Source organism: Apium graveolens, chromosome 3 (genome assembly GCF_009905375.1).
Source record: "Apium graveolens cultivar Ventura chromosome 3, ASM990537v1, whole genome shotgun sequence".
Lineage (NCBI taxonomy): Eukaryota > Viridiplantae > Streptophyta > Magnoliopsida > Apiales > Apiaceae > Apium > Apium graveolens.
This window is the reverse complement of record NC_133649.1, coordinates 39412985-39432619: the sequence shown is the minus strand read 5'-3', so window position 1 is coordinate 39432619 and position 19635 is coordinate 39412985. Positions and strand designations below refer to the sequence as shown.

The 19635-nt window shown below is 35.2% G+C and overlaps 1 protein-coding gene across 3 annotated transcripts; it reads left to right on the top strand.

The window, feature by feature from the left end:
* Positions 1-8408: 8408 nt before the first annotated feature.
* Positions 8409-18960, top strand: LOC141712163 (nuclear poly(A) polymerase 1). Of its 3 annotated transcripts, none has more exons than XM_074514989.1 (13): positions 8409-8565; positions 8664-9229; positions 9318-9395; positions 9495-9602; positions 10289-10351; positions 10453-10614; positions 14073-14186; positions 14319-14381; positions 14467-14796; positions 15513-15677; positions 15784-16665; positions 17570-17646; positions 18509-18960. In XM_074514989.1, exons 2-13 carry the CDS (start codon positions 9113-9115, stop codon positions 18552-18554), a joined length of 2205 nt encoding a protein of 734 aa, XP_074371090.1. In that variant the 5' UTR covers positions 8409-8565; positions 8664-9112; the 3' UTR covers positions 18555-18960. The 3 variants fall into 3 exon arrangements, with proteins under 3 accessions (XP_074371090.1, XP_074371089.1, XP_074371091.1); XM_074514988.1 differs by having other exon boundaries at positions 17567-17646; XM_074514990.1 differs by lacking the exon at positions 9495-9602 and having other exon boundaries at positions 17567-17646.
* The last annotated feature ends 675 nt before the right edge of the window (positions 18961-19635 follow it).

Here is a 19635-nt window from a genome sequence, read left to right as displayed (position 1 = left end):
ATGTAAATAAGTTGCAACGGTGCACTTATAGAATTCACAGCTTTACTCTTGTGACTTGATCTTTTTATTTTTCCTTTTTGACAAACATCGCAGACTTCATCTTGAGCAAATTACAGATTAAGCATGTCTCTCACCAACTCCTTTTTAAATAGAGTATTGATTGCTTTGAAATTTAAATGAGACAACTTTTTATGCCATAGTTTGCTTTGCTCCACAGATGCCTTGGTGTAGAAGCAACAAATTCCATTATCATTTGCTGAGTCCAAGTCTGCGACAAATAAGCTTCCTTTGCTTGCTCCTTTCAGAGCAACTTCACCAATTTTCTTGCTGATAAAAGTGCATTCCTCTTTGTTGAATAAAACCTTGAAACCTTTATCTGCAAATTAGCTGACACTTAAAAGATTCACTTCAAGACCAGCTACCAGTGCTACATCTTCAATGATAGTATTTTTAGAAATCAACTTGCCATATCCCATTATGAAACCTTTGTTGTTGTCTCCAAAAGTTATGAATGGGCCAGCCTTCTCCTCAAACTGTGATAACAGGGTCATATAACCTGTCATACGTCTTCATCATCCACTGTCTATGATCCATATGACTTTCTTTTTTTTCCCCTGCACACAATGAGCTGTTGTGCATTTTTCCTTTTTGATGTAGACCCGATTTTTACTTTTTTGAGGTCTACTCTCAGCTTGTGGCAACTTTTCATCACTTTCAAGTTGCAAGGGATGCAATCAAACTTGTCACAGAATGAGTAGGGATCATTTGCATTTGCTTCATTGTACTTGCATGCTCCTTCTACTGGCTTGCTAACAACCTTTTTACAAAGGTGAGTTAGATGATTTACAGAACCACATTTTTGACATTGTTTCCTTGGAGCATATGCAACATAAGCAAATTTGTTGCTTTTGTTTATCCCAATCTTGCCATTTCTATTTTTCTTTTTCTTTCTTGCATCCTCATTTTTCATTTCTTTGACAGGTGTCTTGGAATCTTGGTTGACCATGGGCTTCTTTTCAGCTTTAGAAATATGAGTTGTTTCTGCATTTTTCTTCTCATTGTCTTCATCAGTAATTTCTTGCATAATGATTAACTCTTCCTCACTGAAATCTGCCTCACATGCTTTGAACATGGGTGACTTAACCTTTTTCTGCATAGCTGGAACATCTTCATTTTCTATTATTTTTCCTTTACCACCTATATCTTTCTTCTTGTTGTTCAAAGCATCATAATCAAGACCAATGGTTATATTAGCACATGGCTTGTTCTTCTCATGGTACTGTCCAACTAACTCAGATGCACACCTGAAAGATTTCAACTTAACTTCATTTTTTTCAATCTTCTCTCTTAACACAACTTCAATCTCATTGGCACACTTTAGTTTATTTTTCAAATATTCATTTTCTTGTTTGACTGACTCAAGCTCCACAAGCAGTAGATCCATATTTTGTTTCTCACTCTCAAGCTTCTCATTAGCTTTTGTTAGCCTACTGACTTCTTCAGTAACAGCTACTAAGCTAGTGTGTATATGGAACATCTCCACACTCATCTTTTCAACAGTCTCCTTATATTGACTAGCATTTAAATCAATGGTGGTTAGAGTTGGTACCTTTGATTTTGAAGTGAATGCTTCTCCATGCTCAAAAGCCATTAGTGCATAGTTTCTAACTTCTTCATCTTCATCATCAGCATTAGTGTCATCCCAACTTTTTCCATCTGCAATATAAGCTTTTCCAGACTGCTTCTTCAAGAGAGCTCCATACTTTGCTTGTAGTTCAAGATATGCCTTGCCTTTCTTCACCTTTTTAGGCTTTCTGCATTCAGTAGCAAAGTGACCCAACTCATCATAGTTGAAGCACTATATCTTTGATCTGTCCACAGATCCAGTTTTATATCCACCTTTGCTAACTGAATTGTACTTAGTCTTTGGTTTCCAATTGTTGCTGTTGGAGGATTGTCCCGTGCCTTTGAAAAAACTTGGCTTCTTGACCCTTATATTGGAGAATTTCCTAGCCAAGTAAGCCATGGATTGATCCATCTCATCTAGCTCATCCAGGGTATAATATTCATCTTCCTCCAGTTCCAACACAACTTACTTATGAGGTCCTTTGTTCTTTTGTTCTACAACTTGAACAACTGAAACCTGATCATCTTGATCATCTTCACTTTCTTCTCTGTCATTTACAATTAAAGCACTTAAACCATCAACAATATGACCATGGTGTGCTTTCAATGACTTTCTTTGCATCATTTCAAGTTCATAAGTTTTAAAGATTCCATACAGAACTTCCAAAGTTATTCTGCTCAAATCTCTTCCTTCTCTAATATCTGATATTTTCTGTTCAAGATGGTCAGGAAGAGCTAACAGAAACTTTAGGTTAACCTCCTCAGCCTCATAATATTAATCATGTAGCTGCAAGTCATTTATCAATTTATTGAACCTTTCAAAAACTTCAGTGATTCCTTCTTTTGGTTTAACCATAAACCCCTCATACTGAGAAACAAGAATCCTCATTTGGTTTGACCTAAACTCCTTTGTTCCTTCACATAAGATCTCAATTTTCTCCCAGATTTATTTGGCTGTAACCTATCCAGAGAGACTTTTTCCTTTTCAGGTTCAGTGTATTCAGAAGGATCTTTAGGAGCATAATGTGCTGGAATGACCATGTCTCCATCTGTAAATTCCTCAACTCTTAGCATAGGAGTGAAAAGCCCATTCTTGAGGATCTGAATGTATAGTGGATTGGCCATTCTGAAGAACAACAACATTTTCTTTTTCCATAGTGTATAGTTAAATCTGTCAAAGGTGGGGATTTTGATATTGCTAAGTTTCTCCGTATTCATTCTTCCAAGATCTTTAATCTGTTTGCTTTAGATTTTGCTCTGATGTTGGGTAATGTATATAACACAAAGAGGAGGGGGTGAATGTGTTTTAGACAATTTTAATGGCTTTTCGAGCTTTTAAGAATGGTGAACAAAGTAATATGTATTATAGAGATAATGTGCTTTAACAGAATAATTAAAACATGCACATGAACACACTTACCTTCCAAAACTCACTTAATTTTATATTAAAATCAAGATAGTGTTTTGCTACAAATTTGTGGGTTTTTAGCATGTTAAGAACTCGGCTTCTCTCTTGAGAGTTACAAGAATTTTTCATATCTATTTTGTTACACTTAAAACAGAGCAACCAGTGTTTAATTTATAGAACAGTAAATACTGGTTTTTACGCAGCATGCAACAACATGTACTAAACCCTACTTTTGGATAACCAAATCTTTCTATTTATGTCTTAGTGTATCTTTGCAAACCATGCATGCCTGTGAGTTTACTTTTCCAGTTAATCTTGATCTTTGATCTTGTACTCTTCAAGCTGCTTTTGTAGACTTTTCAAATCAGTGATTGATTTGTTTGTTGATTGATAATTTTGGATATTCAACTGGTCTGCATCTTGTATTTTGAGTTTTTCCTCGAGATCTCCATTTTGTTATATAGAAAACTCAATATATCGACAAGTATAATGACTTATCGAGATCTCTCATTACTCTATTGTTGATATGACTTATCGAAGTCTCTGAGTTCTCGAGTGTAATTTTGAGTTATCGAGATCTCTGAGTTCTCGAATGGACTTGACTTATCGAAGTCTTTGAGTCCTCGAGTTAACTTGACTTATCGAGGTCTTCATTTCTTTGCATGTAGAATTTACTTATCGATATCTCTGAGTTCTCGAGTGACATTTTGACTTGTCGATATCTCAGAGTTCGCTAGTAAAGAAATGACTTGTCGATATCTCCAATCTTCATGTCTTCAATTTGGCTTGTCGATATCTCTGAGACTTCTCTATAAACTTTTCTTGACTTCTCGATAAGTCATTCTGGAGTTCTCGAATGACTTCTCTATAACACTTAATCTGTGACTTGTAGACTTTTTGACTTAGAATGTTTTTCACAAAACATATTTATTCAACTTCAAGCTTCTTCACACTTTCTCTGAGGCATGATCTTCATGATCTTCTTCCGGAGCTTATTCTTAGGCTTGAGACTGTTTACAGAAAAATACTTCAGTCTAGTCTATTTACATTTTTACAGACTTAAATGTTACAATACAAAATGCAAACTTGGATTACAATACAACTTACTTAGGGTTGTCAATTTGACTTAGTCTTATTATAGTAGATACATGTCTTGCACAACAAATGGAAATGCTTCATTTTCTTTCAACACCTGCAATCAGGCTACCACATTCCTTTTGTGCACTATCAACCCATGTGACTCTGTCAGCTTCTGTCAAGTCCCTTTCAACTGTTATCTTGTTGATTATCCATTGAAACTTCATAGATGTTATCCGTTGACATTATATTGGTGTCATCTGCTTATTGATAGCATCCGTTGATAGCTTTAGTTGATATCCGTTGAAGGCTTGACTTATCTGTTGAAGGCATATTGAGTTATCCGTTTAAGCTTGTAGAGTAATCCATTAAAGCTTTGTAGATTAGCAGTTGAAGTTTTTTCCATAGGAGTTGATACTCTTTTACTTATACAAAATTACAAGGCATTTTATATTTATAATTAATCCACCTATTTTATATATCTTGCTAGTAGTCAATTTAAATTAGAAACTACTAAAATTCCCAAACCCCTTAACTATTCTAGTATACAGAATATGCTGCATATTTACTTACATAAGCTACTACTTCAACGGATAAATAACTGTGGTTATCCGTTGAAGACTATAAAAGACATTAAATAAATCTACTTAAGGTGTTTTGGTGAATTATCATCAAGACTACAACATATTCCTAACAATCTCCCCCAATTTATGTCTAATAGAATTATAGGCATAAATTTAGGTTGACTTGATGATGACAAAATACCCTATAAAATTGATACAATAAAGAGTAGAAAAATTGCAAAATGTTGCATTAAAATTGAACCGTACAAAGAAAGTTTACAGAAGTTTACATGCCATTTACAAAGTGCTCCTCTAGACTGAGCAGATCATTTCCTTTTCCTTGATTTCTTTGTTTTCTTCCCTAATTTCTCATTATTTTCCTTTATCTGGAGTTTAGAATTCAACTTCATCTTCTTCATTGATATTCAACATCTCCTGCATTTTCTTGAGAGTTTCATTGCTTGAAATTTTATGGTGGTCTTCAAGTCTAAAAAATCTTTTGACATACTTTTTATCCCTAAACTCCATAATCCAGTAGGGCTTCATATGCACTCTATTCCCAGTGTTTGAAATAGTTAGAATTCTTGATAGTGCACTAGGATCTCTCCAGCTTTGTTTGGTTGAACTGATCTTTTTTGTGTGTTTTAGACTTGACAATATTTGTGAATCCAAAGTCCCTCTTTATAACAGAAAATACTTTGACCAAGACATTGTAGCTTTCATTGAGAATCATGTAGAAAGGCCATGTAATCTCATTACCCCATTTGTATCTAAAGACCAATTTTTTTGGAAGTCTATAATTAGCATCAATTTCTCTCACTTCATCTAGTTCTTCCAAAAAGAGTACAATGTCTGAGAATTACTTCATGTCACAGATGTAGAGTTGATCATCCTTGTTGACAGTAGGCTTGGGTTTTGAGATGGCTTTAGTTGGAGACAAGGTTGGCTTGGTTCCCTTATTTTTTTCTTGGATTTCTATTCTTTGTTGGAAATGGAATGTTTAGATCAGGAATTAGTAAACTATCCCAATCTATAGGTTCATCCTTTGGCACAATAGGTTCACCATGAAAGTTGACCTCATGATTGACCTTAATTTCAATTGCTCCCATTATGGTTACAGATGGTTGACTTGTAAGCATAGATTGAGATGATCCACTTTTCTTTTTTGTAGCACTTCTTGGTCTTTTTGCTTTTACCTTCACCCTTTTTTCTGTCTGCCACACAGGCTTTTCTTCTTTCTTCTCAGCCATTTTCAGTTCAGTTATAGTAGAAGGCTTCTCATATTTCTTTTGAGCTTCCTTAATAGTCTGTTTTTTCCTTGGCCTTACCCTCTTGGCTTCTTCCTACTTAGCTTCTTCAAACCTTGGATGTCCACTTATCACACGGATCATTGCTCCATATTTATAAATCCTTGTTATTCAGTCTCTCAAAGTGGCATCCATGGTTGTCTTATAACTGACAATTGTTTTATTCATGAGTTTTTGCTCATCAGGCCTGGGAGTTGAAGTTGATGGTTTTGGCTTGACCACCACAATGGGCTTGAATTCATTTGATATTGAAGTTTCTCCCTTTGCACCATTCCCCATCTTCATTTCTCCTAAAGTTAGTGGCCTCAACTGTGTGTTGTGTTTCACATATTTTGATTGTTGTGGAGTTGAGCCAAAAACTTGAGCAATTTTTTCATCAATTTTCTTCTTCTTTTCTTTGAGCTCCAACCAAGCTGCAATTAGATTTATGAGGTTTATGTTGTCCAGCTCCCCTTTGACATGGTAATAGATGGAACTATTACTTTTGAGACTTGAACCTGCACATCATTCTCCCCCTTTTCTCAAGTTGAAGTGTAGGAGTTGAAGTTTGTGTAGTCACTAGCTGTTGAAGCAATTGAGTTTGAGTCTCTTGATTCTGAAGTATCTTGGTTATTGAATTTTCAACATTTGACATCCTTGTACTCAAAGCCTCAATCTTTCTTGATATGTCACTTTTCTTTCTTAGCTTTAGCTGAATTGCTCTCATTGTAGTTTTAGGAAGCTTGTCATCCAACCTTGTGTACACATCCTTCTTCACTTCATCAATGATAGTTTGAGACCATCCAGTTCTAAATCTTGTTGGAGATTTTGAATTTTTTGAAGTTGGAGGGACTCTAGATGTGCTTGGAGAATTGACCTTGTACCAGCATTAGTAGTGGCTGCTAGAGCTGTCTGAGTTTTATTGATCAATTTGAAAATTGTGAAGGTGAAATGATGAGAGCCGCACTCCTTGCTAAACATCCAGTCAGGAGTGTTAGTTGTAGAACTATGGCTTGCTTCTCCCCTATGTTCAAGGCAACTTCTTCATCAAAATCTTCATCAAACTCATCATCATTATCAGCTCCAAAATCTGAGTCAACATTAGATGTAAGAGGCAAGGTTGAAATTGCATCTTTGGCTATTTGCATAGATGCAATTGCGTGAACTAGATTTAAAGTCCTCTCAGCCCCCTCATTGCCCCGAATAGACAAAGTTTGAGAGGCTGTAACATGATGAGTATATGTCTCAACATCCAAAGAAATAGAATATATTACAGCTCTGTATTCTTGCTGATATAGTCTTTTCTCTTCAGCATCATTGACATTCATTAACTCACTAGCAATGGTTGCCACCCTTTCCTCCTGTACCTACATTTCTTTCATTTTCTATCTTTTCTTGCATCAGGGGCTCCCCCTAGCTCACCACACTCACACCCTCACCTTCAGTTACTAAGGTGGAACTCCACTCACTTTTGCCACACTGGAAGAAATAGTGTGCATTAATGAACTCTCATGCTCTCCTTTTGCCTGGGAGTAACCTCCTCACTCTGTTCACCCCTTCCCTCAATCCTAAAAGTGATTGAACAACTACTAAGTCATCTACACTTGTAATAGATTTAGAAATGACAAGTTGTGCAGTGACTATCAACGGATGTGAGATATCCGTTGAAGGTGTAGTTGTGACTATCAACAGATAACTGTTGGGAAACATATCCGTTGAAGGACAATCACTTATCAACGGATGATGGATACCCGTTGATGAAAAATAAATAAGAGGAATACAAGTTGAAATTATTGTTGAGTTTGTGAAGATTGATTTTAGATTTTGATGCACAGACTCTTCAACAGTTTGCAGGATTTTAAAAGCATGTTAACAGAGACTCTTAGGACATTCCTTATGTATTAAATATATTAAAATAAGATTTAGGATTATAAGTGAACATGATTACAAGAGAACACGATTTCAACAAAATTTATTATATATGCTTCTTATCATTATTATACTATTAAATTTAAAGAAGTAAACAGAGAAAGACGGTAAAATGAGGACTAAAAAGGGAGGAAATGAATATTTTATTCATAAAAATGAAATAAGAGATCGGACATGAGTTATTTAAAAATGAGGGAGACGAGCAGTACGTCAAATTCCTTATATTTTTAAATTTAAGATTTCATTCAGGTAAGAGATGCTCTAATGAGATCTTTTTTGTGGGTCTTTTTATATTTTAAGATTTTATTATTTATATTTCCAGGAGCATCTCTATATAACCTTCGATTAGATTAAATTTTGTGACCAAAAAATATGTTCTTATCATATTTTGAATACATTTGTTGATGAAAACATTATTTCTTGTTAAAAAAAATGATTAATTTCAATTTCTTAAATCTCTAATTACAATAATAATAAATTAAAAATTACTATTTAGCCAAGAAAAACGAAGAAAAAAACACAAAACCAAAACAACGAGGCCGCAGATTAGCAAACCCACACCTGTCCTTGCTTACACACACAGAGACAAACATAAACAATAAACGTTTTTATGTAAGTTTAATCGCACAATGAAACTACTAGTTCTTAATATCTGTTTCTCAACTTTCATCCACCTGTAAGCATTCTCTCTTCCTGTATACATCTCTCTTTCTTGAAAAATTTCTGTATATTCTGATTCACTCTTTGTGTGCATATATTTATATCTATCTACAGGCTCACAGCTTTGATGCTTACAATCAATATTTATGCCTGAAAAACTGCAGCAAAGAGGAGAAGAAATCTTGGGTTTTTAACAATTTTACTTGTGCCTTTTATTTTTAGGGTTTCATTTTTTTTTGATAAAAAAATAAAAAAAAAAGAGAAAAGAAGAAAAAAGATGCAAAAAGATTAAGTTGGGTGTTGTAAAGTTGTATCTTTAGCTGTTTTAGATTTGAAATTGTATTGTTCTGGTCTCAATTGAGGGACCCTTTAGCCCAGTTTTGTACTTTCTATAATAATTTGATTTTGATTGTGTTTGTTGTTGTGTTTAGTCATATTTGAGATTCTTGTGGGGAAAATATTGTAAATTTAAATGGATGATTTTGTATTTTGATGAGTTTACGAGGTTCCTATATTTGAAAAAAAGAAATATTATAAAAAAGTTCGTAATTTTGTAAGTGTAAATGGCAATGACCGGGTTTAACAATCAGAATCATGTTCCACACTTGGGAATCACTGAACCGATTTCGTTGGCTGGACCCACGGAATATGATGTGATGAAGACCCGTGAACTTGAAAAGGTTTGTGTTTGATCGAAGTTTAGTAGTTTTTTGCCGTTTTTATTTGTTCAAGAATTGTGTTACAGTGTGAATTATTTTGGTTGTGTAGTTTTTAGCTGATGCGGGTTTGTATGAGAGTCATGAGGAATCGATTGCCCGGGAGGAAGTACTTGGGAGGCTTGACCAGGTTGAGCGTCAAGTTAAATTTATTTTGGTTAACATTCTAGACTCCTTGTGTAAGTATGTAACAAGGTTATTATTTTTGGTTGTTTGTTAACTTGAATAGCTTGTCAAGATATGGGTAAAGTCTATAAGTCGCGCAAAGGGGTTAAATGAGCAGCTGGTACATGAAGCCAATGCCAAGATTTTCACTTTTGGTTCTTATCGTCTTGGGGTAGGATTCTTTTCTATAAATTCGTTTCAGTGACAAGTTATTTTACTTTATAAATAGCTAAAATCTTAAAATGGAAAAGGGATGCAAGATTAATAAGCATTGAGAAGCTATTATTATCACTACTCAGATTTCTGGGTGGCTATTTCTTGGACTTATGTTTTTAAGAAGATTACATGAATGTCTGCTGAACTTTTTCTCTTAAGATAAGGATTGCATGTAGAGGTATTGAATGTCCATGTAGTTGATATTCAAAATCCAAAAGGGGCATAAATATATTTTACCTAAATTTTGGGCTAGTAAACTTTAACTTCAATGTAGTAGATTCTACTCAAACTGTTTAAAGCTTTTATGGGGCGGGATTTCGAGAAGTCTAGCAAGCTGAACTTCGCTTGTTTTGAGATTTTTACATCTGTTTGTATGTGTGCTTTTTTTATGATTCCTTTTTCTTGTTGTCCATGAAATTGCTTCTCGAGGAGTTAGTACTCGCATTTATACGGAAGATTTTTGATTAGCGCATGTTGATTTAATAGTTCGACTTTTTAGGCATTTTATATATACTAATTAGCCTTTTATTAAGATGATTTATCACATCACTATGCTCTCTGACAGTTATCAAAGTTTATTGTTGTCATTTTTATTGTGAAGTATACGTTTGAGATTCAGTTTGTATCAATTTTTATCTTCAGGTACATGGACCTGGTGCAGATATAGATACACTTTGTGTGGGGCCTAGACATGCTGAACGGGATGTATGATACTATGATTGGCCCTAGCCTTGTGAACTTATTACTGACTTAACTATTTAGGGTATGCATATTGGAAATTAAATTATTTAACAAATTATAAACAGGATGATTTCTTCGGAGAGCTACAAAGAATGCTTTCGGAGATACCTGAAGTAACAGAGTTACACCCCATTCCTGATGCTCATGTTCCGGTGCTGGGATTCAAGTTTAAAGGGGTTTCTATAGATCTTTTATATGCTAGACTCTCTCTTTGGGTCATCCCTGATGTAAGTGCTTGCTATATATATATATTTTTCTTTTATTGTTATTGCTGTTTGTCAAACTTAGTTAATTTTTGCTGATTGATTAATTTCTGCCCTATCAATCCGTTGACACTGATTATGAGTGAGATTCCTATATTTAAATGCCCTTGGTTCTATCATTTTTTAGAATCTTTATTATTTTTCGTCTCTCACAAGTAATCTCATTGATGAAATTGGTTCACACTGGATATGTGATCATTGTATTCCTGTAGCGAAGCTTCCTCCATATTGATGTGTTGTAGAGCTCTGTAATCCTCATTTATAAAAACCAGATCCCATCTGACTTGTGAATAAAGGTTCTTGTATCATTCGTCGAGAGAAGTTGTTAATGTAAATTTAGAATTTTCTAAACTGAATGCAGGAAGGAGTTAAATTTTCAAGAGCACAAATATTAGGGTACTGTTGTTCTAGAAAATTGAATGCTAGCTGCTGGCTCTGTTAGGGGGAACACACACAAGTATAGCACCAAACAAACAATGCAAAACACACACTCAATATATGACGCCGAAAAATCCACGTCCCAACTTGTATTATTAATCAAAACAATTATCAATAATACAATCAATCTCACCAAGTGGTATTCACTCAAGCGATACTTAAGTCAAACAATACTCAAGCATACATCAAAACAATAACATGACTATATATATATAGCCATCACAAACTTAGCCAACAAGACATACCTAATCTGATTATAATAATAATTGTCTACCCATACAATTATTACCCATTCCCATTATAATAATAGTTGTCAACACATACAATTATTACCCAACTCAATTATGATAATAATTGTCTACCCATACAATTATTACCCAATTCAATTATGTTTTCTATCACCAAGACCATACTACCTATTGAGTTTAACCCCAACAATCCTCCCCTTCAACCCAATATGATTTCATGCACAACCGAATTAACGGTTACCATCAAGCCATCGACGTCGATCGCCCAATACCTCCCCTCGAACAATAACCCCTCCTTCTAGTACAAAAAGATTTCTCTTATCTTTTCGACCTTTGAGTATCTCTAAATCTCCTTTAGTGACTTTCAACATACTGTTCTTCATCATAACAGTATATCCCAAATCAACTAATTTACCCAACGAAATCAGATTTCGATTTAACTCCGGTATGTATCTTACTTGAGTTAACTTCTGAACACGACCGTTGTGACGTTTCATTGTTACCTCACCAATGCCAGCAACCTTTACCGTTTTACCGTTCGGTAAAGTTACAATCTTTCCCTCACACTTTTTATAGGACGAGAACCACTCTCTCCTACCACATATGTGATGAGAACATCCCGAGTCAAGCACCCATTCTTCTTTTGATCCCTTCTCTTCTTGAACCAAAAGAACATCTTCATCAGTTTCTACAATCGAAACACTACCCCCTCGGTTTTTCTTCAACTCTCTCAAGTCTTCTCTTGCCTTTGGACACATAAATTGTAGATGACCCAATTCCTCACAATAAAAACACCTGATATTAGGGTTATGTTTCTTAGCATACTTCTTTTCCGTGTCACGCGCACGTACCACAAATATACTTCCATCAGATGTTTCCATCAGATGTGTCACTCGATTCTTGTTTCATCAATCTTTCGGCCTCCAGAAGAACAACAATAGTCTCATCCAAATCTAACTTCGTTTTCCCAACCAATAAAGAAGTCATCACAGTATTATACTTCTTCGGTAGAGACACTAGTAGTAGAACAACTTTGTCCTCATCCTTTAATTTTTCATCCAAATTATTTAGCTGGTTGATTAAGCCATTAAAACGATTCAGATGATCTCTTAAATCTCCGTCTTCTTCCATCTTGAGCCCAAACAAATCTTTCTTGAGAAACAGCTTGTTGGCCAAAGACTTTGAGTGATAAGTCTTCGTTAACTTCTCCCACAAATTCTTGGGATTGTCCTCTTCAAGAACATCATACTTGATTTCCGGTGCAAGGGCCAACCGGATCGTTGATGCCGCACGTAACTTCATGTCTCCCCACTTTGTATCATCAACTTCAGTAGGCTTCTTCCCTCCGAGAGTCGCATATAACCCTCGTTGAATTAACAGATCTTTTACCGTACTTTGCCACAAGGTAAAATTGTTTCTTCCATTAAACAATTCAATTTCAAATCCCCCAACCTTTTCCATCATGAACCTTGGCTCTTGACTCTGATACCAATTGTTAGGGGGAACACACACAAGTATAGAACCAAACAAACAATGCAAAACACACACTCAATATATGACGCGGAAAAACCCACGTCCCAACTTGTATTATTAATCAAAACAATTATCAATAATACAATCAATCTCACCAAACGGTATTCACTCAAGCGATACTTAAGTCAAACAATACTCAAGCATACATCAAAATAATAACATGACTATGTATATATAGCCATCACAAACTTAGCCAACAAGACATACCTAATCTGATTACAATAATAATTGTCTACCCATACAATTATTACCCATTCCCATTATAATAATAATTGTCAACACATACAATTATTACCCAACTCAATTATGATAATAATTGTCTACCCATACAATTATTACCCAATTCAATTATGTTTTCTATCACCAAGACCATACTACCTATTGACCATACTACCTATTGGGATTAACCCCAACAGGCTCATGCAAATTATCAGACATGGGAATGTTTTAAGGACTATTTAGAGGCCAAAGTTACAAAGCAATTTATTATAACTTGACACGAGGATCACAAAATAACTAGTCATTTGATAGAAGGAACCAATTGTAGGTTGTGAAGACTAGAATTTCCCCGAACGAAGTCCATGTAAACCTTTCCATGGTTATCTCCGGGAAAAGACATGCTGAAGATAAAAAATTGTTTGCGGAGGCTGGTTCTGGGCCTTAGAAGTAGGGATAAAATTGTGACATATACAACTCAGGTCGAGGTTTTTAAGCTTGTTATGTATTTTCCTGTGATCCTGATACCAGCTGTTAGATCTGCGATGCTTCCTTGTGATGTCAATTGTTCTTTACTAAGTTTAAGCAACACTGTTAGATAGGATGAAATTGGAACTTTTTTTTTATTTGCTATGGCGAAAAGTTGTATGGGATTCTGCTAGAATCTGCAAGGCTATTCTGGTGAGATGGAGGTTCTTCCCTGGAAATAAGACCGCGAGCATTGTACTTCTTCGTTTTCACTTCTGATTTTGAATTTAAAACTAAATATATATCTATAAAATGATGAAGCGACTATATTTTATTTGTCATCTAACAAATTGTAGAACCACAGATCCGGTATTCCACACTAATAGTAAGAAAACCTATTGTTACTTGTATACATAATGTGCTTGTTATCAAATAACACACTATTGAAGATGTTTATAATTCTCAAATTTAAAATAGATCCACCATTATTGTTTTTTTTTTAAATTTAAAATGATACAGGATTTGGATATTTCACAAGACTCCATACTTCAGAACACAGATGATGCGACGGTCCGTAGTCTTAATGGTTGTAGAGTGACAGACCAAATCCTGCGACTGGTGCCGAACATTCAGGTTCATATTTTTGTCAACATAAGATTCTATTGTGATAATTTTATGCGGGTCTCGCTTCGACTGACAGGCAATCTGCTGTTTGGAGTTTCTGTATTACTAACTTTTTGTTTCTATGTATTTCCTGCTGTGCAGAGCTTTCGAACAACACTTAGGTGTATGAGATTCTGGGCAAAACGACGTGGTGTTTATTCTAACGTATGGGGTTTTTTCTTTCCTGACAAAGTTTTATTTGTTGGCCTTGCCAGTAATACGGTGGCATCTCTTTCAATTGAATGATCAGGTTGCAGGTTTTTTAGGGGGCATAAACTGGGCACTGCTTGTTGCTCGGATATGTCAGCTATACCCTAATGCTCTACCCAATATGCTAGTTGCTCGGTTCTTTAGGGTATACACTCAGTGGCGTTGGCCAAATCCAGTCATGCTCTGTGCTAATGAAGAGCGATCACTTGGCCTACAAATTTGGGATCCTAGAAGGAATCCTAAAGACAGGTTTCACTTGATGCCTATTATTACCCCAGCTTATCCCTGCATGAACTCTAGCTATAACGTGTCATCAAGTACTTTGCGGATTATGACAGAAGAGTTTCAAAGGGGGTATGATATATGTGAGGTAAACCTCATTCATTTGTATAAACCTATGTATAAAAAATACAACACCATGAACAGATTCTAAGTGTGTATATAATGCCCATTGTTATCAAAGAATTTTTGGAGGATTATTATTGGTATATTTAACATGTATTTTGCAATTCTATTCATTTCTTATGGGTAAAGCTTTGTCATTCTTCTTGTTAAATGTCATTAAACTGTTAATGCCTAGTAAACTATTAATTACTATATGTTGGTGAATGGTTAGTTGTTACCTGTTAGGTCTCTAGCTAATAAACATTGTGCACTTTTGAATCTTGATCAGATTTTTGTGTTCATTGAATTTCTTTTTGATTTGTTTATATGTTTGGTGTATTATTGTTTGTTGCAATTTAAGCGGGTTTAAAACATAGTCTGTAGGTTTGCTGAGTGCTTAAAGTTTTTAAAATGGTTAAAGTTGGAAACCAGTGAAATTGCTTTAACTATATAAGAGATCAACCTAGATGTTGAGTGCTTTGTGCTGGAATATTGGATGTGCCTATGTGGCTCCTTTGTCCTAAAAGAAGGTATTTTTTAAAACCTAAATGACGAGACAAGCATATTTTTTTCTGTATACTATAATATTAGGAGTGGCTTATTTGCCTCTCGTGCAAAAGAAGCTACTATTTTTAAACACCCTCAAGTTCCATAATTTATTCGAACAATATCCTTGAGATATGCTTATTGCTTCAAATGCAGGTTATGGAGGCTAACAGGACTGAATGGGATAGACTTTTTGAGCCATATCCTTTCTTCGAATCGTACAAGAATTATTTGCAGATTGATATATGTGCAGCAAATGAAGATGACCTTAGAAATTGGAAAGGATGGGTCGAATCTCGTCTTCGCCAGCTTACATTAAAGGTGACAACATGTAACACGTGTGTGTGTGTGTATAACTATATTTCAGTATTTCCGTTTCCTTCGATTATTTCTCAATGTTACTGACTTCTGTTCGTTGGAGATGTAGATTGAGAGACACACTTTCAACATGCTTCAGTGCCATCCACACCCAGGTGGATTCCCAGACAAAAGTAGACCATTCCACTGTTCTTACTTCATGGGCCTGCAAAGGAAACAAGGTGTTCCAGCTAATGAAGGGGAACAGTATGATATCAGACTGACTGTTGATGAATTTAAGCAATCAGTCGCTAATTACACAATGTGGAAACCAGGAATGGAGATACGTGTAACCCATGTAAGGCGTAGAAACATACCTAGTTTTGTATTTCCTGGTGGGGCCCGTCCTCGTCCAGTTAGATTGCCTGGAGAGAGGAGGCGAGTTTCTTCTGAAGAGCAAGTTCCTGGCAAGGTATGTGAAAATATGGTCTCTGCTGATGTATCTGATGGTTCAAGGAAAAGAATGCTGGAGGATGGTGGTGATGGGACGGACCTGAGATCTGCAAAGTCATGTCCTAAAGATGTCAGTAATATAGATGCAAATGAGTCTGGGGATACTTGGAGTGAAATTAGCAAGAGTAGTGTCAATGAAGGATCAGAGAGGTTTACGAATCTGCCTACATTATCTTCGTGGAATGGTGGGGCAGTTAATGAATCTGTGAATCTGGTTGGATTGTCATCTGCAATGAATGGAGCAACAAGCTCTAGAGAGGCAGAGAAGCGTGAAACGGAGAATAAAATTCCTGGCTTGCACCAACCTGTAGCAGAACTTGGGGAAATTGAAGAAGGCTTTCAGTATGAAGACCAGGCGAACATCGTTAGTAACACTGAAAGCAGAGGATTTGGTCAGTCCTCAACAGAAAATGGAGCAGGCGTAGTTACTGTTATGACCAGCAACGGTGCTTGCGTAAACCCCCATTTTTCATTCAATGGAAGCTTAGAAGAGCTGGAGGTCTTACTCTGATAAACCTTTCTTCACTCATGGTGCATTTTAATCTGTCTTCTCTTTATGCACTGCACTCTTACATATGTATTTTGTATATATATATATATTTCACCTAATCCGGCCACACACATAAACCCCCATTTTCCATTCAATGGAAGCTTAGATGAGCTCGAGGTCTTGCTTAGATAATCTTTTCTTCACTCATGGTGCATTTTAATCTGTCTTCTCTTTATGCACTGCACTCTTACATAATTAGATTTATATATATATATATGGAGACCACGTTTTCGTTGGAGACCACGGAGACCACTTATGTTCTGCAACTAAAAATTTGCATAAAAATATTGCAAAACGTATTATTTTGCGAATAATGTTCTACAAAGATCATTATTTTAATCAAAATCTTGAATATCATACATGTACCGCATGTAGAACATCACAAAAAGTTTTATTCTACGAAACATGTTTAGTTTGCAGAACATTTGTTCAAATTGCAGAACATTTGTTCAAATTGCATAACATACACATTATACTTATTAAACTCAAACGATCTTCAACAATTTTAATGAATTAGTGATATTCATAGAACATACTTCACAAAATAATATATTTCATAGTGTTTTGATTGCAGAGCATATGTGGTCTCCGAGGTCTCCGATAAAAATGTGGTCTCCATAAAACTTTTCTTATATATATATATATATATCACCTAATCCGGCCACACCCACATCAAGGATGTGTGCAGCACTTCTACTGGAACTGCTGCTTTTTTCTGTCTGTTCCTTCATATCAGCATATGTCAAGTTCCTTGATTTTATATGGACTTTAAAGTTATTCAAATGTTAATTTTAACGCATTATACATTTTCTTTTATTTGTTTTATATAATGGTTTTGTTTATTTTGAAGAAGGCTACGGATGAGCTTTCAGTGCCGTCTTCTACTGGCATGAGTTCCATGTCTGCGGTACAAAAGAAGCCGGTAATCAGGTAGCAATCAGAAATTCATTGATAGTCAGGAGGATATATGTTTTTTTGTAAAAATAGTCATTTTTTAGTTTAATATATATTTTTTTCTATACACCTTTGAAGAAGTGCCAACATGAAAATCCACAATAATGCTCCTTAATATGATATAAGGGTTATTTATATATTGACCCTTGAAGTATGGCCGTTTGTACACATGAATCCTCAAGGAAAAAAATGTTCAAATTAGCGGTTCAAGTTTGGCTTTTGTACAGTTCGACCCTTTTATTATTTTTTTCTGAAATATACCCTCGCCAGATTTTAAAATTAGCCTGATTTGGAAAAGCATTTTTGGTTTGAATTTTCAAGGATCATATTATTGATTAGGAATTGAACAAGGCTTTTCAGTTGTGATCGTAAAGTGTTTTGTCGGGTGTTTAAAGCACTATAGTTGTATACATTTGGTGTACACATACGCGTTTATATAAGTAACTGCATCATATGATTTGTTGTCTCAAGATCATGAAATCAGGTTTTTAGTGGGTGGAAATTGATATATGAGATGTAATTAGCGGATCCGGCAAAAATCACTCCAGTTTCTGGCTGTTTCCTAATTCTGGCAAGGTCATTTATAGAAAGGAAAATGGCCAATATGGTCGACATGTACAAAAGCCAAATTGTAAAAGCTAAAATGTAGGTTTTAAGGTTTCATGTGTCCAAATAGGTATATTTCAAGCGCCAATACCCTTTATATAAGTATATAAATAACATTATCAATCTAGAATATTTGCAATAGCACTATTGAGATTTTGCCTCAGTTTTGACCATAATGCGATAACACTCCACCTGACTAAAAAATTTTTGTCCAATTATATTTGAATCACAGGTTGAATCTGACTTCCATGGCCAAGGCAACCGGCACAAGCAATTGAGTACAAGGTCATTGTTTACAACCGAGTCGATGATAAACTGCTGAGCGCATGAGCACTTTTATGTCGAGGGTATCGACGAGGATAACATGCAGATAGCAATCCGAACATTCAGTGAAGGTTGGCGCTGTTGATAAACTGCTTTTCCTTTAGTAGTGTAATAAGTAACACTTTTAATGTCGAGAGTTTCGAGGAGGATAACCTGCAGAGAGCAATCCGAACATCCCATGAAGGTTGCGCTGTTGATAAACTAGTTTTTTCTTTAGTAATACTGTAATAAGTTTTAGAAGACATGAATGGTCACTTTTTGCTCTTTCTGCTGTTGAGAATGTAAGTTAATGTTTTCTGTTGTTTAATTTGGACCAAATAAAGATAAGAAAACATAAAAAAAAAATCAATTCAAGATGAAGTTCTTGTTGTACCGACTGAGTGACGAGTTACTATAAAAGAAACAGAAGTTTCAAGAGCATGTCAGTGTTTGTTTAGTTGTAATAAATTTTCCTTTTGAGATAATCCTTTAATATTTTTTAGAATACCTTATTATCTTTTATTAACTTTAGTAGGTTTAGCTTACACAATATTTTTCACCCTACTTCATCTTCACTGCCCCTCCCTTGGTCTCCTTACTCAGATGTTGCCCCTCCCTTGGTCTCCTTACTCAGATGTTGCCCCTCCCTTGGTCTCCTTACTCAGATGTTAACGATATTGAACTCAAATATTAACAATTGAATGGAACTAAAATGTTGACACTTTGGGGATACTAAATTTAATACGAAAATATTAAACCACTGTTTTATAAAATTGTTTATAATATTGACAGTCGTCCATTTTAGACTTTAACACTAGTACTTGGTATAATAAATTATTAATAATATAAGTTTACATAAACTAGTGTGATCTAATCGAGACAAATTTGAACCACCAGGTATAATAAATTATTAATAATATAAGTTTATATAAACTAGTGTGATCTAATCGAGACAAATTTGAACCACCTGACCCTAAATTAATTAAGATTACTTTATTATCATTAAACTAGGTGATTAGTTAAAGCAAACACCCTTAAACCACATCCAAAGGACAA